The sequence below is a fragment of the Bos indicus x Bos taurus genome, chromosome 25, assembly GCF_003369695.1.
Source record: "Bos indicus x Bos taurus breed Angus x Brahman F1 hybrid chromosome 25, Bos_hybrid_MaternalHap_v2.0, whole genome shotgun sequence".
Lineage (NCBI taxonomy): Eukaryota > Metazoa > Chordata > Mammalia > Artiodactyla > Bovidae > Bos > Bos indicus x Bos taurus.
Genome location: NC_040100.1, coordinates 39,592,437 through 39,610,193, shown reverse-complemented (window position 1 = coordinate 39,610,193; position 17,757 = coordinate 39,592,437). Strand labels below are relative to the sequence as shown.

General features: G+C 46.0%; 2 protein-coding genes across 8 annotated transcripts in view; one reads left to right on the top strand and one right to left on the bottom strand.

Annotated features, from left to right (window-relative positions):
• CLUAP1 (clusterin associated protein 1) overlaps positions 1-13,905 on the top strand; it is a 31,108-nt gene extending 17,203 nt beyond the window's left edge. For 3 of the 6 annotated variants that reach the window (XM_027526837.1, XM_027526832.1, XM_027526833.1), the window contains 7 exons: positions 1,933-2,074; positions 3,922-3,994; positions 4,869-4,946; positions 8,859-8,966; positions 10,096-10,151; positions 10,436-10,492; positions 12,844-13,905. In XM_027526837.1, the coding sequence (XP_027382638.1) occupies positions 1,933-2,074; positions 3,922-3,994; positions 4,869-4,946; positions 8,859-8,966; positions 10,096-10,151; positions 10,436-10,492; positions 12,844-12,990 (661 nt within the window). In that variant the 3' untranslated portion in view covers positions 12,991-13,905. The remainder of the gene's footprint in view (positions 1-1,932; positions 2,075-3,921; positions 3,995-4,868; positions 4,947-8,858; positions 8,967-10,095; positions 10,152-10,435; positions 10,493-12,843) is intronic. The other 3 variants (XM_027526835.1, XM_027526834.1, XM_027526836.1) reach the window with 3 other exon arrangements.
• Positions 13,906-15,625: 1,720 nt separating this feature from the next.
• The window catches only part of NLRC3 (NLR family CARD domain containing 3), a 28,824-nt gene continuing 26,692 nt past the window's right edge, over positions 15,626-17,757 (bottom strand). For both annotated transcript variants that reach the window (XM_027527657.1, XM_027527659.1), the window contains one exon: positions 15,626-17,659. In XM_027527657.1, coding sequence (XP_027383458.1) covers positions 17,569-17,659 — 91 coding nt within the window. In that variant the 3' untranslated portion in view covers positions 15,626-17,568. The remainder of the gene's footprint in view (positions 17,660-17,757) is intronic.

The following is a 17,757-nucleotide window of genomic DNA, read 5'->3' as shown; positions in this document are numbered from 1 at the left end:
TGTACGTGTGTCTCTTGTTCCAACAAGCACACTGTTGGGCTCCGTCTGTTGACTGCTTTCGGTATGTCTGGAAAACTGCTTTATTCTTGAACCCCCACTTCTAGCCTTTTAGCTTCTTGGAATGCAAGGCAAAGTAAGTAAATCCAGATGGTGGAAGTTGTTATACAAGGCCTGGCTCCCCAGACCCGTGTCCTGCCATAAATTAGGTGGGAATAGAAACACTCTTGCTTCTTGGTTGGAGTTGGATTTAGAGCTTTATAATTCCTCACTGGTAATTCATCTTCTTCCCTTTCCAGCATGCGCCTCACATTTTCTTGGGGTTCACTCTCTCTTGCCCCCACCTCTTTCTTTTTCTCTGCCTCCCTCCCTGCTTCCATCTCCCCTTCTCCCTCCCCCCCAACCCCCGCAGCTCTGTATCTGCTTTTCCTTGCTCTGCCTTGTTGCTCTTCATCCCTTTTCATTCTTCCATTATTTTTCTCTGTCCTTCCTCCTCTGTCCAACTGCTGTGTCCACTCTGAACATGCCTTGCTTGTTTGGGACACTGGTACCTGGCCTGCACTCTGGCTGCTGTCCTGAGACCTGCGGGAAGGCAGCGCCTAGGAAGAGCAGACAGTAGCCCAGAGAGCATCAGGCTTCCTCCTCCTCAAGGGCACGCCCCGGCCCCTTCCGCCTCTGGAATCAGGGTCACTGGATAGATTTGTCTCATTAAAAAATTCTGCCTTTCAAGTTTAAATTCAATTTTGTTAAGCCTCAGATCTTTTTAATAGAAAAATTTCTGTTTTCCTCTACTCCAAGAGATTTTGAATTATTTTTCTAGTTTATCTGTTCATTGTTTTAAAAGAAGAGAGGTTTCTCTTTAAGATCAACAATAGAAAATAGAAAATTCAGCAAACCAGTTTAAACATTTTTTTTTAAGTTTTTAAAAAATTATTTTTATTATCTATTTGGGTGCAGCATGTGGGATCTTGAGTTGTGGCTTGTGGGATCTAGTTCCCTGACCAGGGACAGAACGCAGGCCTCCTGCATTGGGAGCAGGGAGTCTTAGTAACTGGGAAGTCACTGTTTTTAAGTTTTTATATTTTGGTTTAATTAAAATTTGGCTTTAATTTGTAGCAATCTTTGTTTCTTTTTTTAGGGGACTGATTAAATTTTGGAACATGCAGACAGCAGAGTATTAAGCCCAGCTAAGTTAGTGCATGGGGCTTCTCAGGTGGCACCAGTGGTAAAGAACCCTCCTGTCAATGCAGGAGACTAAGAGACAGGGGTTTGATCCCTGGGTCAGCAAGATCCCCTGGAGGAGGGCATGGCAACCCACTCCAGTATTCTTGCCTGGAGAATCCCATGGACAGAGGAGCCTGGCGAGCTACAGTCCATGCGGTGCAACGAGTCAGACACGCCTGAAGTGATTTAGCACACAAGATAATGCATACATTTAATTTATTGATTTTTAGAGATGTATACAGTTTGTGATTATTTTTTAACTGTATTGAAATCTGTGCCATACCAAATGAGAAAAAAAGACCCTAGAGCTTCATTTAAGATAATATTCTTAATGTTTGTTAAAAAGAAATGCATTTCTGTATATACCTATGCACCAAAAAGTCTGGAAGGATGAATGTCAAATATTAAGTGGTAACACCTAGTGATGAAATTAGGCATCATTTTAATTTTATTCTTAGTACTTTCAGGATATTTTTCTAGCTTTTACAAAGAACCCATCTTAATTTTTGATTAAATGTATCTTCCTTTTGTGGGGAGGAGAGAGAAAAGGAGAAATTAGCTTTTGTTACAAGAATGAAGAACCTCCCCCAGTTAAAGGCTTTCCAGAGAAAGCCAGGATGGAATCTGGGGCTCTGAATACCAATTTCAAGCTACTGTATGTTTGTGTATTGGTTAATCTTTCCTTTTTTTTTTTTCATTTTGTTGTTTTAGGCCAGCATTTATGGATGAATATGAGAAGATTGAGGAGGAATTGCAGAAGCAGTATGAAATTTATCTCGAGAAGTTTCGGAATCTGGCTTATCTGGAGCAGCAGCTGGAGGATCATCACAGGATGGAGCAGGAGAGGTTTGAGGTGAGTGCTGAGTCCCTTCTGCACAGACCGTTGGTTCGGTTCCCGTGTGTTGCTTTGTACTTGTTGACTTGCCGGTTTATAAAGAGCATCATGAGAAAGAATATCGGATGAGTGTTTTTTCTCCCTGATCAGACTCATGTGGTGCTTCTGTTTTCCTGGTTGTATAGCCTGGACTCAAAAGTTGTCAGGTTTTTGATGGCAGGTTTGGTCAGTCAGGGCTACAGACAGGGCCACCACGTGACCTGGGCAGTTGGTTATAACTGCAGGCTTAGAAATTCCTGGGCTGGCTTTAATGCTGCGTTGTCTTGAAATTCTTAATTCTCAACTGCATTTTATTTTGCACTGAGTCCCACAAATTATGTAATGCGTCCTGAGGACAGATCTAAAAACTTGCTTGGTTAATTCACTGGAAGATTTTCAAGCCCTCGTTAATTGAATCATCCAGACTGGCTTTTCAGAAACTGCTTTATAAAGCATTGTAGTTTATTGTGGGAAAGAGGTATGACCTTGAACCTGACCAGTTGTTTTACAGGTTCCTCTCATCCCAGTGTGTAAAGTCATTTACGAAAGAGTATTTCAGGTCCTAGCATCAGTTGATAAATATGGAATCAGAACTAAGGAAGTTGGATTGCTGTCATTTTGAATTGTCCTTATCCCCTAAGAATATTTCTCCTTAACCCAAGAATCGTCATTTGAAATTTATGTTCACTGTGAAACTGGTCTGCAACCTCCCTTTCCCCTGCTGTCCTTGACGACTTTTGGTGTAAAGGTCATCCTTGCCTTCTTACAAACCTGGACATTTGAATTAGGTGATGCTGCTTCGTTGTCCAGGAGAGCTGGCTGTGAGTGGCTTATCACCTTCATCTGGACACGTTTATCTGGACAGGGAACCTGTTGCCACTCTTGCTTACGGCAGAGGCAGGAGTGGGGGACCCAGGACAGGGACATTTTGAGGGCAGTGAAAAGCCCCTGGGGTTCTGGAAATCTTAAACACTGAGCATCTGGGAAAGAGCAGTGAGGAGACAGTGAAAATGAGCTGGCCATTTTGTTCTGTTTCTGGGCCACCCTGGGCTTGGAAAACGTAAGGAAGAACATGCCTCGGGATGCGAGAGGGCAGCTGGGGCGACTTCTGCGGGGCCCCTCCCTGCCCACTGTCCTTTCGGCAGCACCTGCCGGCTCACACCTGCTCCTGGGCTTCTGGTTCCTGGTCCCTCAGAATATCTCATCGTGGAACACTGCTTCCTTTGTAATGTTTAGAACAACTGCACCTTTTTTAAAGCCGATTTCCTCTCCCATTTTCTCTTGAGAATAATCAGGGTCACATTTTATAACCCAACTCAAGTATTGGCTTTTTAAAAAAATATCCTAGGAATTAAGATGAGTCTGTCTTTCTTTCTTTTCCTGTTTGATCACTTCCACCATTTAGCACCTCTCAGGGCTAGAATTGTGCAGGGGAGGAAAATGGTAAATTCCTGCTTTATTTTATTAGCAAAAGGCCCAGAGCGGATGCATCTGTTTCTGTGTCCACGTCCCACGCCAGCATGGGTGGCAGACATTTCATTGTGTTGTTGCTTTTCTTCAGAGGCAGTTAGGTGTGATGGAAGGAGCGTGGGTTTGGAGGCCGGTCAGGCCCATCTTGGCCAAATGTGTCCTTGCTGGGAGCCCCCCACTTTCATCCGGCTCCTGGGGTGATGACGGAGAAGGGGTATCAGGTTTCCTCCTCCCCTTCCTGGAGCTCAGTCTTCTCTGCTTTTGCATCACAAGTCTAGCAGTACTTACATGGCAAAGAAGAATAAAACAGTCCAAAAGGGTCCTTTCTCCTGGCTCTTGTTTCTCCTGCTCCACAGGAAACTGAGAACACTCTCCGTCTGATGCAAAACAAGCTCAAGGAGGAAGGAAAACGTCTGCTCAAGAGTGGAAGTAAGTCCACACGTTTAAACAGATGTGCTTTTTCTGGACTAGTGTTTTCAGCCTTGGAAAACTTAACACGCACATTTTATTTTTTTAAAAGGTGATTTTCTCACAACTTTTTTATCAGTACTATTTTGATTCAGGAGCTTGAGAGAGAGTGTTGTGTTAAAAATTACATACCATTTAAAAGCACATTTGGTTTTCATGCCAACTGAAATCTTATTTTCCCCTATTTAAATGATAGTTATTAGTTAGAGTTATATATAACTATAGAAGAAATCTTGTTTTCAGCAGTCTGTAGGGTTCCTTATTTTAGGGCAAACTGAGGGGCAGCAAGTATTGTGATGGGGTACAAGTGCATCTTCTTGAAGGTAGTCCCCCACCACACCCCCAGAACGTGTCCCCCCAAAGTTCAGAGTCCTTTGTCTAGGCTCTCACCTACAGAGAAATGGGGGCGACCTACATGTAAAACCTAGATCCTGGGAAGGAGTCTTCCCCGAGGCTGGTCAGCCCACTTCATCCACAGACTTCACCAGGGTGTCAGGTCAGCCCTGGGCGCAGTAGCAGCACCCGGTCGTCACGTGGGGTTGGTGGCTGCGTCTCCGAGACTCTCTGCTCGCTTGTTTCTCTCTTCTTGTGATGGTTTCTCTCGCGTGCTCGAGGGAGGTGTCCCCGGGACCGCAGGTCTGCGTGCTCTCTTGCTCTGTGTCTTTTCCTTCCGTATCTCTTTGCTGTTATACTTGTTCTCTGGCTCTCTCTCCTGAATCTTAGGCAACATTGTCTGGAAGGAGTGTAGGGACTGCTGGGGAATCCTATAGGGGTGAGCTTAGAAAATTCCCTGGGCCTCTCTAGCCAAAGCAGCCGCTCACCTTTATGGTTCCAGGTCAGCCAGGAGTGCCTGACGCGGCCCTCGGTGATAAGCCTGCCTGGAGTGTGTCCCCCTCCGAGAGGCCTGGCACAGGTAAGAGCCTGGTTCCCCTACATCCCGCTCTGCCCTGGACTGCACATTGAGACCTTTCTCACTGAGTCTGCTTTATTCTTCTTAACTCAGACCTTAAGTTTGTGATCCATAGGTTTGGGATCTTCTGAAAGAGATTCTCATGCGTATGTGTGATTTAGTGTTTCTGGAAAAGTAATTTTCAGTTTAAACCAGCCTAATGAAGGGTAATGCTTAATTAGCTTGTGGTGAGCAAATAAGTTAGGAAAATAACTTATGAAGCACCATTCTCAGTTCTGCTCATCCTGAGCTACTTAAGCTTCCCCGTCTGTCTTTGCTTTTCTACACATATGGGAACATTGCCATAGTGGAAAGAAGGTGTTAGTCACTCAGTCGTATCCAGCTCTTTGCAGCCCCATGGCCTGTAGCCTGGCAGGCTCCTCCATCCATGGAATTCTCCAGGCAAGAATACTGGAGTGAGTAGTCCTTCCCTTCTCCGGGGATCTTCCTGACCCAGGGATTGAACCCAGGTTTCCTGCATTGGAGGTGGATTCTTTACCATCTGAGCCACCAGGGAAGCCCACCAGGGATATAAATGAGGAGAGGTAGAAAGGAAGACTTCCTGAACTTTTATCTGTGAAAAAGTCCTCTGAACAGAACAATCTAATAGTACATAGACTTGAATTGGAGGTGAGGATGAGCAAAATCCAAGATCTGGAAGAGATCATTTTGTTCAGGCTACCCTGTGGGTGGCTGATTTAACCCAGCAAAGCATTATTGAGTAGAGGTTCTGGGTGCTGAGGACATTTCAGTGGACAGTAAATGGGGATGCTTGCCTTAAATGAATTGACAGTCTGGTGACATGCTTGGGGACAAACAAGCAAGCTGTTTGTGGAAGGTGAAAAATGCCAGTGTGGGGAAGTGGAGCAGGTCAGGACGTAGGGAGGGGGTCATGGATTGCAGTTGTAAAGAGGAGTCAGGGGAGACCATGAGGAGACTCTGTTTAAGCAAAGATTAAATCTGAGGAGCTGGGAAGATGGGAGCTACCAGAGAGGGAAAATCCAGAAAGGCTGGCAACCAGGGCCTAGGGTCAAGGGTGAGTTTCACTGAGCAAGGAAGCGTATGAACACACAGGGCTCAAGCTGAGGCAGTTTGATGAGCTGGAAGGTGGGTCGTATGCTTGAGGGCTCACATCCAATGGAGACTGTTTTCTCTGTTAAGCAAGGAGTGAAGTCACCTCAGGTTTGGCTTTGGGGTTTGGAGTGAGGGGTTTGAGGAAGATAAAGGCTGAGTAATTAGAGATGGAAAAGTGCCACTGGCCCCAGAGATTAAAAAGACTAAGTACTTTGTTCAGATGCCCGGTAATAAAAGTCAGAGGTGACTCTTCATCTCCCCACCAGCGTCTTAAACCTTGTTGCTGGCGGTTAAGTGTCTAACTGCATCCTCTGTAGAATTCAGGCACTGTAGCATTAGGACTGAAGGCCGCCTCTGACTTTATAAAATGACCCAGGAATGTCTTGAACGCAACTGAGTAGCCCTGTCATGGAGTGCAGAGCAGATATTCACGCATGGCGCGCACACTTCCCGGGTCCTGCCGCATCAGCTCTTGCCCCAGCGCCCAGAGATGGAGGAGGCACCTAGGGAGCTCCCTGTCTCGAAGCCCTGGGTGTTCCTGGCCACGAGCTGGTGTTCTTGAGCTCTTGAAATGTGGCTAGGCCAAATTGAGATGCACTGTTTGTAGCAAATACACACCAGATTTTGAAGACTTGATATAAAAGGAAAGTAAAATTACTCATTAACGTTTTTTTATGTTGGTTACTTATTGAAATGACGTTTTAGGTATATTGGGTTAAATAGAACATTATTGAAATTAATTCACCTGTTCCTTTTGCTTTAATATACTTGTAAATTTTAAATTGCATCTGGGGCTGGCATATTTCTGTTGGACAGTGCTTATCTAAAAGAAACCTGTAAAAAAAACTGCCTGTAGTTTAATCACTGGGGTTTTGAGTTTCTCTGAAATAGCTAATGAAATGGAGCATCTTTTTGTCTGCTTTTGGCTGTGTATCTTCTGTGTATCTTCTTTGGGGAGATCTATTCTCGACTTCACACATTTTTTAATTGGGTTATCTTTTTTTTTTAATGTTTATTTTTATTTATTTATTTGGCTGCACTGGGTCTTGATTGTGGCACGTGGGATCTAGTTCCCTGACCAGGGATTGAACCCAGGTCCCTTACATTAGGAGCACTGAGTCTTAATCACTGGACTACCAGGGAAGTCCCTGGGTGGTCTTTTTACTGTTGAGTTATATGTCTAGATAGCAGACCCGTATGTGATTTGTGAGTATTTTCTGTCATTCACCTTCTAGATGCTGTCCTTTGTTGTTACAGAGTTTTGATCAGGTTCAGTTTATTAATTTTTTTTTCTTTTATTGCTGTGCTTTTAGTGGCATGTTTGAGAAACCGCCGAATTCCAGGTCACCGGGATTTACCCGTGTGTTTTTTTCCTAGGTGTTCTATCATTTTAATTCTTACGTTTAGATCTCTGACCCATTTCAGGCTAATCCTTTGTGTGTGGTGTGAGGTAGGGGTCCAGCTTCATTCTTTTGCACGTGGCTGTCTACTTGTCCCAGCAGCAAGTCTGTTCTTTCCCTGGTGAATCTTCCCAGCACACTTGTTGGCTGTACTCATATTACTGTGTCGCTGACAGCTCGACTTCAGTGACTTTTGTGTTAGCACTATTAACTTTACGTGTTTGACCCTCAGTCCGTTGCTGCGAGTTGTCAGAAGAAATCATACTGAGTCTGAGGTACTTGTTTTAATGTTGGGTTAAAATTCATGGTTTCGTTTGCTTTGTATTGCATGGGGTGAAGACTTAATGTCAAATTGTTTCTGGAGGAAGTAAAAAGTGAACTAATCTGAAGAGTGATTTCACTTTATGGTCATTAATTTGTATTCATATCTAATCCCATTCTCTGTAATGGCTTTTGTAAGGGGGTAGTTTTTGGATCGATTGTGCTGAGGTCCTCTCAGGATGCTCTTACTGACACTTTCTACAGCTGCTGGCTCTGGCCTCCGTGCTGTAGAGCACAGCACTTTCCTCCAGGGTGGATGGAAGAAGAGCGTTTCCTCAGAGCCCACCCAGATGCAGCTGCCGCGTCATCACTCTCTACAGCAGGGCCTAATAAACAAAGCATTATCACAGATGAACAGTGACTCTACTTCCAAAATGTCTTAAGAATCAGTGATCAGAACAACAATTGCATTCTTCCAGTTCCATCCTTCTGAAACCTCTGCCACTCTGGGCACAAAAAAGTGGCTGGACAGTGATGTCTTTTCCTCCCCACTGTGGAAACTCCTGTAGGTTTACAGGAAATGTTCGACCGGCACAAGACTCCAGAGGGGTGTTTAAGAAATTAATGTGAAAGGCTGTTGCATTGAGAACCACCTCTCTTTATCTTTGTAATGAATTTTCTCCAGTTAAGAATATCACGGGCCCCAGTTTTCATTGCCAGTTACCAGGCAGTCGTTTGTCCTGGACAGCCACTCAGGCCCTTCCTGGCTTGCCTCCAGGCTTGTTTTGCTGAACAGAGAATGGTCCCCCCCACCCTCAAACTAACGAAGAACTTCCACCTCCCTTGACAGCTGGCTGTCAGTGTTTTAGTTTTACATGCCGGAATAGTGTTTCTGATATAACTGACCCACTTTTTTCTTGTTTTGGAAAACTGTTTTTAAAAAAATCTAGCCTATCCTTGTCTGCATGAACCCTTCCCTAAGGAGCTATAGGAGATTCCCAAGAGACTTGTAGAATCAGATGCATCCCAGGAAAAGCTGAGCAGCACAGATGGCTCTTCACAGGAGCCTCACTGGACAGGGGCTGTTCTGGAGGGAGTGATGGAGCTGCCCTTTCGTTTTGCCTCCTTGTGTCCCTGCCAGGTAACGGTGACTCTGACGTTGACATCCAGGAGGACGATGAATCCGACAGCGAACTGGAAGAGAGGCGGCTGTCCCAGCTGCGCACGGCCATGGAGGTGCTCACGCAAGGTAGCCCAGCCTCGCTTGCTCACCCCCTGCCCCACCCCCGGGCCCAGGAAACCGCAGCCAGACTGCCGTCAGGGCTGCTGGGTTTCCAGGCCCGTAAGCACCCTGCTCTGTGGTTAATCGGGATTTTGCTCTTAACCTGCCTAGTGGTCATCTTTGCTGCTGATACTCTTACCTTCGGCCCCAAGAAGAGTCAGGCTTGTAGTTTGGTGCTTCTCACAGAGGTCATGGAACATACTGCCTCCACCAAGGAGCTGAATTCTTTCCTTTTTGGGTCCAAACTGGTCTCAGTGCAATTACGTCCTTTATGCTCAGAGAATTAATGTACAGATAAGGGACCTGTGTGAGCATCTCTGCTGTTAAAACCTGTTTTTAGTTTCTGCCTTCTCACTGCAAAAGACTCAAGCAGTAAAATAACATGGAGTGAATGTGGGTGCTTCTCTGGGGCCTTCCTCATGTCCCACTCCTACCGTACAGGGGTTGTGGCTTGGGGCTGGGTCCTTCTAAATTGCCTTTCTGCACATGCAAACAGACATAAGTATACACATCACACACATCACTGGGGGCCCTTCTCAGCCTTCAGGGGAGTGCAGCTCTCTGCCTCTACGTGGGAAGGGTGGCTCTTGAGTTTTTGCAGAAGTCACACTTAGATGACATTGACTTCCAGAGGAGGAGTGGAGAACCACTTTGGTAATGATGCTGTTTTGAAGGATAAGTTAGAGTGATACTAACTTTTGTTTTTACTTTTCGAAGCCCAGATGTGGATCCCAGTACAAGTGACCCTGGCCCACAAAGCGAGAACTTATCTCTTCAGCAGAGAGCACACACCTCCATGTATTCTAGTGACAGGGTTCAGTGATTTTATTTCTTCCCCTGGGACATTTATAGGATGCATGTTTATTTTTCCCATCCATGACTCATGCTCAGATTTCATGGCCTTATTCCTCTTTTCCGAAGTGGAAATGCAGAAGATCTGTTACTGGTACACTTCTGAGTAGCTGGCTGCTCCCTAAGTCAACTTTTTAGTGTGAATTCTTCTTCCCACTTTCCTAAAGGAAAGCAGATCTTGGTGCCCACTTCCTGCCTTGTCTCACAGGTTCTCATGCTCTCTTCACACTTCTTTTTTTCTCAGGACAACCCAGCAAGCACGTCGTGGGCACGATGCAGGGTGGAGACACGGATGATGACGTGAGTCCTGACCAGCCCCTTGAGCAGCCCTGGTCTCGGTGGTCCTGGGCCAGCTAGGTCCTGGACTCGGTTGACCAAGGAGCTGAGTGCATCTCACCAGGGTAGTATAAGAGCTGCTTCTCAACCTGGCACGTTGCTGGGTCTGTGGCAGAGCTTGGCCTCCCAGGGAGCTGACCTCTCATCTTTGCTTGTTGATGGCTCATTTCTTTTCTTTTCAAATGAACATGCTTGCCCTACTTTGGTTTTTTCCTTCTCATTGTTCTTTCCATTCTTGCTTTCCAAAGATGGAAGCAGCACCAGCTTTCTTAGGTAAATGCAAGACTTCCAGCTCCAAGAAGCAGGTTGGTTTTCTTTTTCGCCTCATCCATTTGTGTGTGTGAGCTGCTAAGGGCCAGCAGAGACCCTCCCCCAAGAGTGATGCCCGGTGTCCAGGGCAGGAAGCCACTTACGTGGTTTCCACAGTGGGTGGTAGAGTTACCTAACGGTCCCTGTGTTAATGAGGAGGAGGGGGTGGATGCTGAGCCAAGAGACAGGAAGGGTCATCAGGCTTCTGAACCGTATCCTAGAAAAGAAGGGCTGCTGTTGAGGGCTGGGGTCAAGGCCAGCTCCATTCTTGGGAGGGGACATAGAAGGCAGGCTCCCCCGAGACCAGGGCCCAGAGAGGCTGTGACATGAGGCTGCTGGCGCCCTCGGCATTGTTGAATGAATAACTGTGGGCAAACGGAATGGGGTCCGGTTGTTGGGGCTGCACTGCTCTGGACCTGCTTCTTTGTTGAGTCCCTGGCAGAGCTGTGAGGCCCAAGAGGTGAAGGGTGATTGGACTGATGGAGTCAGGGACCTTCTGTCCAGGTGAATGCCACGTGTGTCTGGAGCCTGGCACCAGCACAGAGCCTAGACCGATATTCTACAAAAGATCCACTGATTGGGTCCCAGCAGTGTGGCCTGGGGAGCACTGTCTGGCCCCCCTTCTTAGGATTTGCTTGATCGTTGGTATAGCTTTCTACTTTTCTGAGCGATCACCTTATTTGTAGTTTAAAGTCTCCTCTGTGCCTGTTGCTGCTTGTTAACTTCAAGGAGGCTGTTTCCATGCAGCACCTTGGGTCTGTCCTTCACCCGTGCACTCATTCACTCGCCAGGTCCTTGTTGAGTGCTGGTTGTGTCCCAGGCACCGTTAGGGGTTGGGGAATTCAGGAGTGAACGGAACCAATCCCCTGCCTCCATGAGGCTTATATTCTAATGGTCATCAAGCAGATACATCAGGGGTCATCATGGTAAGAAAAATAAAGCAGGTTCAGGGAAAAGAGGGACAGGGATGAGGGTTCTGACTGAGTGGGTAGGGGAGGGTTGTGCTTGGGAGGGGCTGTGAGGAATTGGGTGGAGGGCATTTGCAGGGGTCTGATTCAGAAGTGGGAGTGGCGGTAGCTGCAGATTGTTGAGAAGTGCTGTTTCTAAGGTTAGAGCCATCAGGTTTTGTTAATTGGACATGAAGTGTTAGAAATGCCCTGGTTGTGGCTTCATTGGCTGAAAGTGTAGTTCTTACATTCCCAAGGCGGGCAGACCTCAGGACGGGGCCTGGAGAGCAGACAGGAGGTCTGGCTCGGTCATTCTGAGTCAGCCACCTGCTAGGTGTCCACATGCTAGTGCTGAGAAGCTAGTTGTATTCAGGTCTGGACTTAAGGTCTGAGCTGGAGACTGAATTTGGGGGAACCTCCCTAAGATCACCGTGAGGGGGACATGATTGCTTGGGGAGGGAAGTAGAGAGGAAGATCAGAGGCCCGAGCCAACTCTGTATCACAGCAGTCAGGGAGGGAGAGCGGGTCTGCATCTTGACTAAGAAGATTCGAGAGTGAGGGGGGCAAGCACAGAAGAGGGTCTCGGGGGTCAGGAATGGAGAACTAATTACCTGTAGGATCTGAGTCCATTGACTGTTTCAGTCTTGGGGGCCTCAATGGGAGAGCGTGGCTGGAGGGTGCTGAGAGGGCAGAGAGCAGGGCCTTTGTGAGCTCAGGACTCGCTCAGGGATTTGCTGTGAGGCCACGGGAGAGCAGGGCTGAGCAGCTGCAGAGGAGGATGGGTTATGTGTTAGGGTGTTTTATGTTTTTAAACAGAGGGAAATTGTGCATTGGTGGGAATGGTCTGTATAGAGTAACTGACCATTCTGGTTTCCCCAGGGGTACAGGACCTGCACTTTGAGAAAGCTGGCTGAGTTAGTGACCCTTATCCAGATGATGAGAGAGAGAGAGCATGTTTCTTTTAGTTTGCTCCTTACACCCATTTCCTGAGTGGCTTTCCATCCAAAAGCCAAAGTAAGCCCCCCCGCCTGTCTCCAGGCCCCCATCCTCCTGGCTGGCTGCTGCGACAGGGGGCGCTGGGGAGGAGCTCTGGGGCTTGACGAGCAGATCCATGCTGCTCCTGAGACAGAAGCAGGAAAGCCACTTGCAGCACCAGCCTCAGTTCGCATGCTGGTGTTTCAGGACACGCTTACATATGTGTTACTGTCCCAGCCAGCGGTCTGTAGACCCTGGCCCTGTGCTTATGCCCCACAATCTGACTATTTCCTCTTCCAAGCTCTCCCTTCGCATAGGTTTTGCTGGTTATTCAGCTGCTAGTGAAACAGCAAGGTAGGGTCTCTGCTGACGTGACATCAGCAACCGGAGGGGCCACTCAGCTGTGCTCACCATCTCTCCCACAGGAAGACCTGGAGGACAGTGAGATTGACATGGAGGACGACGAAGACGACGATGACCTGGAGGACGAGAGCGTGGCACTCTCAGCGGCCAAGCCCAGTCGAAGAGGCCGGAAACCTGAGCCACTGGAGGAGAGTGACAGTGACTTCTGACCTTCGTGCCAAGGGACCTGGGCAGATGAAAACCCGCGGATTTGTAGGGAAAGGGGGAATTAAGGAGGCAGAAGAAAAGAGGCGTTTGTTGGATAAGCCAGCTGGACTTGTTAATGAAGCAAAGCCTGCTTCTGGTTTAGTTTCTTGGGTGTTGCTCACACATTCCAAAGCTTAAGAACCGGAGCCAGCCCCACAGAGGACTTTTTTTTTTTGCCTTTTCTATCTCCTAAAACTTGGGAAATGCATGTGTTCCTAGAGATTCACATCCACAGGGCAGAAGCTTTTGAGAAATAACAGCCAACAACATATAAGTCTTGGCTGTTAGGTTTGTCGCACTTTTTCTTTAAAAGTCAGCGGGACCTTCCCAAACCTGGGGCTGAAACTGGGCACAGGCCTCATTTCCGGAACTGTAGGGCAGTCAGGACATTTATGTTGTATCAGCTTTTGAGTCTCGGCTTTAATTCACTCTGTAGTCTTATTTTCCTCCTTCTCTACGTTCACAATACCAAACTTTAAATGTATTTTACTAACTAACATTTTCTGAAAGAAAGTAGCTAATTCAGATGGAAACCAGCTTTGCTTGAAAATCAGGCAACAGAGAGATGCCCCAGGTCACGCATACTTCATTCTCTCTCAGAAGGCTGATGTTCCTCCTTAGGAAGGAGGAGATTAAGGGGAAAGTGTCGGTACGTATTCAGGTTTCTGACTTAAAAAAATAAACCATATTGAATTTAATAAAATAGCACTAGAAGAATTTCCCTTTTGTGAAGGAGGAGTGACAGGTATGTGGATTTTGCTTTGCTTTGGTTTTGTTAATACAGAGAACAAGCACAGAGGAGTTTTCGTTTACTTTTCAATTATAAAGTCGGAAGACTTGTGAAGTTTTTTATCTCAATAAATGTATTTTACACCATATTTTTATACTATTAAGTTTTATTTGAAAATATAATTATTCATTTGTACCTATAACATATAAATAACTTCTTCAAGAAAAATTCATGGATTATTACTGGACGTGTGAATTTTAGGAGACAGTGTGACAATTCTTTCTGTCTTTGCTTTTTTTTTCTGTCTTTCCCTAAATTTTACATGAGATTACTCTTTTTTTTTTGTAAACCTTCAGTGTTCAATTAATTCACCAGTAATTTAAGCTATGGGAGTAAGTGTGTTGGGAGTCATGTTGAACCTACTTGGAAGCCATGGCTTTTAAGCATAAGTTGCATCTTCTTGGATGTTACAGCTATGGTTTAGCTGAATCTGACCTGACTTCTGTTTTAAAAAACAAAAAATGTATTTGTTTCCCTCATGTGATTCTTTCTTCTGATGGGCTTTAACATGGGAACTCTGCCCAAGTCACAGATGATGTGTCCAGCTGTTTCTAGGTAATTGTGTCCCAGAATGAAGCTCAAGACTATTTTAAGGAATATAAAAATCATCAGTCCCCAACAAGAGAAAGTTTTCAATGTCTGGTATCAAAAATTACCAGGTGTAAGATGCCAGTCAATTAGTGGAAAAGGACAGACAATTATGACTGTATTCCATATATTCAGATAACAGAGGAAAGCGTGAGCAGGGTGTGAGATGTGGAAGATGGAACGTCTCTAGACTTTGAGAGCTACTGGAGGTTTAAAAACCAAGAGGGAAACTGCACACTGAGATTAAGAGAAGATTATACACTGCAGAAGAAAACATTGCTGACCCTGAAGACACAGGGCATTTTTGTCCAATATGGAATACCAAAATGACCCCCCAAGTCCCATTGTGGTGGTTATCCATTTATTGCCTCAGCTTCAAATTCACCTTCTGGTCTGCTCTATGCTAGTGAAGCTGTTGCTTGTCAGTCTCCTTGGAAGGAAAGCTATGACAAATCTAGACTGTATTAAAAAGCAAAGACATAACTTTGCTGACAAAGGTCCAAGTAGTCAAGGCTGTGGTCTTTTCAGTAGTCTTGTATGTATGTGAGAGATGGGCCATAAAGAAGGAAGGGTGCTGAAGAATTGACACTTTCAAACTGGTGCTGGAGAAGACTCTTGAGAGTCCTTTGGACAGCAAGGAGATCAAACTGCTGCTGCTGCTGCTAAGTCGCTTCAGTCGTGTCTGACTCTGTGCAACCCCATAAATGGAAGCCCACCAGGCTCCCCCCATCCCTGGGATTCTCCAGGCAAGAACAGTGGAGTGGGTTGCCATTTCCTTCTCCAATGCATGAAAGTGAAAAGTGAAAGGGAAGTCACTCAGTCTTGTCTGACTCTTAGCAACCCCATGGACTGCAGCCTACCAGGCTCCTCCATCCATGGGATTTTCCAGGCAAGAGTACTGGAGTGGGGTGCCATTGCCTTCTCTGAAGGAGATCAAACTAGTCAATCCTAAAAGAAATCCACTCTGAATACTCATTGGAAGGACTGATACTGAAGCTCCAATACTTTGGCCATCTGATGTGAATAACCAACTCACTGGAAAAGACTCTCATGCTGGGAAAGATTGAGGGCAGAAGAAGGGGACAACAGAAGATGAGATGGTTGGATGGCATCACCAATTCAATGGACATGAACTTGGGCAAACTCTGGGAGATGGTGAGGGACAGGGAGGTCTGCCATGCTGCAGTCTATGGGGTTGCAAAGAATTGGACACAACTTGGTGACTGAACAACAACATGTTAAGCATGGTCAGTAGGATGCTTGAGAGACTTTGAAGGAGGGAGGGGGCTCTCCTTCCAAATCTAGTGTGGCTTGCGTTGAGGTCCCTGGAGAGCACATTTTAGCCCCTGAGGTTTCTCCAGTGCTAGTTTCCTGCAAGGCACAGCTGTCTGCAGCATTTGACTGCTGTGACTCTTGTCCATCACCTCAACTCAGCCAGAAACAGTGCCAACCAGAAGACAGTATAGCAACCTCTTGAAAGTGCTGAAAGAAAAGACTATCATCCTTGAATTCTATACCCAGAAGAAATACCTTTCAGAACCAGTAATCTAGTGAGGATTATATAAGACTTATGAGCAAATGTCCCTGCCTTCAAAATAATGTTATTTATAGCTGATTGTTTCCCCTCTAGTCTTGGATCCAATCAAAGCTCTTAAGTTGTTAAGACTCCTTAATAATAAAACAATCCCAGCCTTTTTGTTTTCTTCATGATGTTGATGATTTTTAAGAGGCCATGCTAGTTTTTCCCAGAGTACCCCTCAATTTGGATTTTGTCCGACTGTTCCTTCATGATTAGATTCAGATAAACGCTTTTGGCAGGAATAGTACATCAGTGACGTGTCCTTCTCAGCCATCACACTGGGGGCACAGAGTGTCCCATTTTTCCCGTCATCAGTCATGTGGAGTTGCATCACTTTGCCAAGGTGACATTTGCAAAATGTCTCCATTTAAAAAACATATTTATTATACCAGCATATTCTTTTTTTTTTTTTTTTAGCTTGTGGGATCTTAAGTTTCCTCAACCAGAGATCTAACCCACGCCCCCTGCATTGTGAGCGCAGAGTCTTAACCTCTGGAATGCCAAGGAAATCCCCAAAATGTCTCCATTTTTATGGAGCCTTTGTAAATACCTCTCTGTGGGGTGATACTCAGAGACTATGATTTTCTCCCTTAGTAGGATTTCATTCATGGTTATATCATCCAATGATGTTTCTTGCCCAAATACTCATTTTTAAAGAAACATTTGGAGCAACAGTTCCTGTTCAAATTTAAAAATGATAATTATAGCTTCCATAACCATTTTCCTTGGTTATGTAGTTGAAGAACCCCTGATGTTCATTTGGAATAGTTTTCCTTCCAACATTGAAAGGCATCTGAGGGAGTTTATGCCATGTGGAAGCTCGGCTGTCTTGCTCTCATGGGGAAGCTGTAGATGCAGAAGTGCTTTGGGGAACCTAATACAGAAAGGTAGTATGAAGACATTGATTTTTAACAGCCTATTGATAACCACAATGCCAGATTCCAAGTGACATACAGTGGACATAATTTCTGCCTTTGAGAGAGTTTGTAATGGGTGAAAGATGACAGAAACCTTGGAGAACTTTTTTTGTCTCTGCTCCAGAATCCTATAATTAAAGCCTTCCTTTCTCTTCAATTTTTTTTTTCCTTATTTTTCCATATGACTCTAAAGATCATACTCCTGTAGCCTTTTCTTGAAAAAAGATGTTCCCTCTGTCACTGATGCCAAATTGACACTCTTCATGGGCTTGAAGACGGCAGTTCATTTCAGAGTGAGGGAGTGATTTTATCCAGGGCAGTCATGATAAGAAAAGGTTGGGGCACGTTAAAGACCCCAGGATATAAATAGGCGCTGACTGGCTTCTTGCTGAGCTCTGAGACCCATCCCTGAGTCCCTTGGCAGAAGACCGTCCGTGCTCCGCGCTGTAGTGGGGCGTCCAGCTCTCCCCTGCCTGGACTGACCCTGGACCGGGAGAGGGGCTCGGATCCTCCTCTGGCAGCCCCTTTCCTGCCTTCTTGCAGGAGACCAGCACTCCTGGGGGTCAGCATCTTTCCCAGACCGCAGGAAGGCACCCTGGAGAAATGGTCCTTTTGTTGGAAAGCTTTCAGCTGTGTGTCTACCGGATCCACCAGGAACTTGTTTTGCTCACATTTCCACAGTGCACGAGGGAGCATTTGTCTTGATAGCCTCCGAGATCATCCTGGCGCCAGACTCTCCAATGTGGTTTCCCTGGAGACTGGAAGAGAAGGATCGGGACAGGGCTTGAGAAACGGGAGGCCTGAAGGTCCTCATCAGTAAGAAGCAGGTGGTCACTACCCGAAACGCTAAACCCAG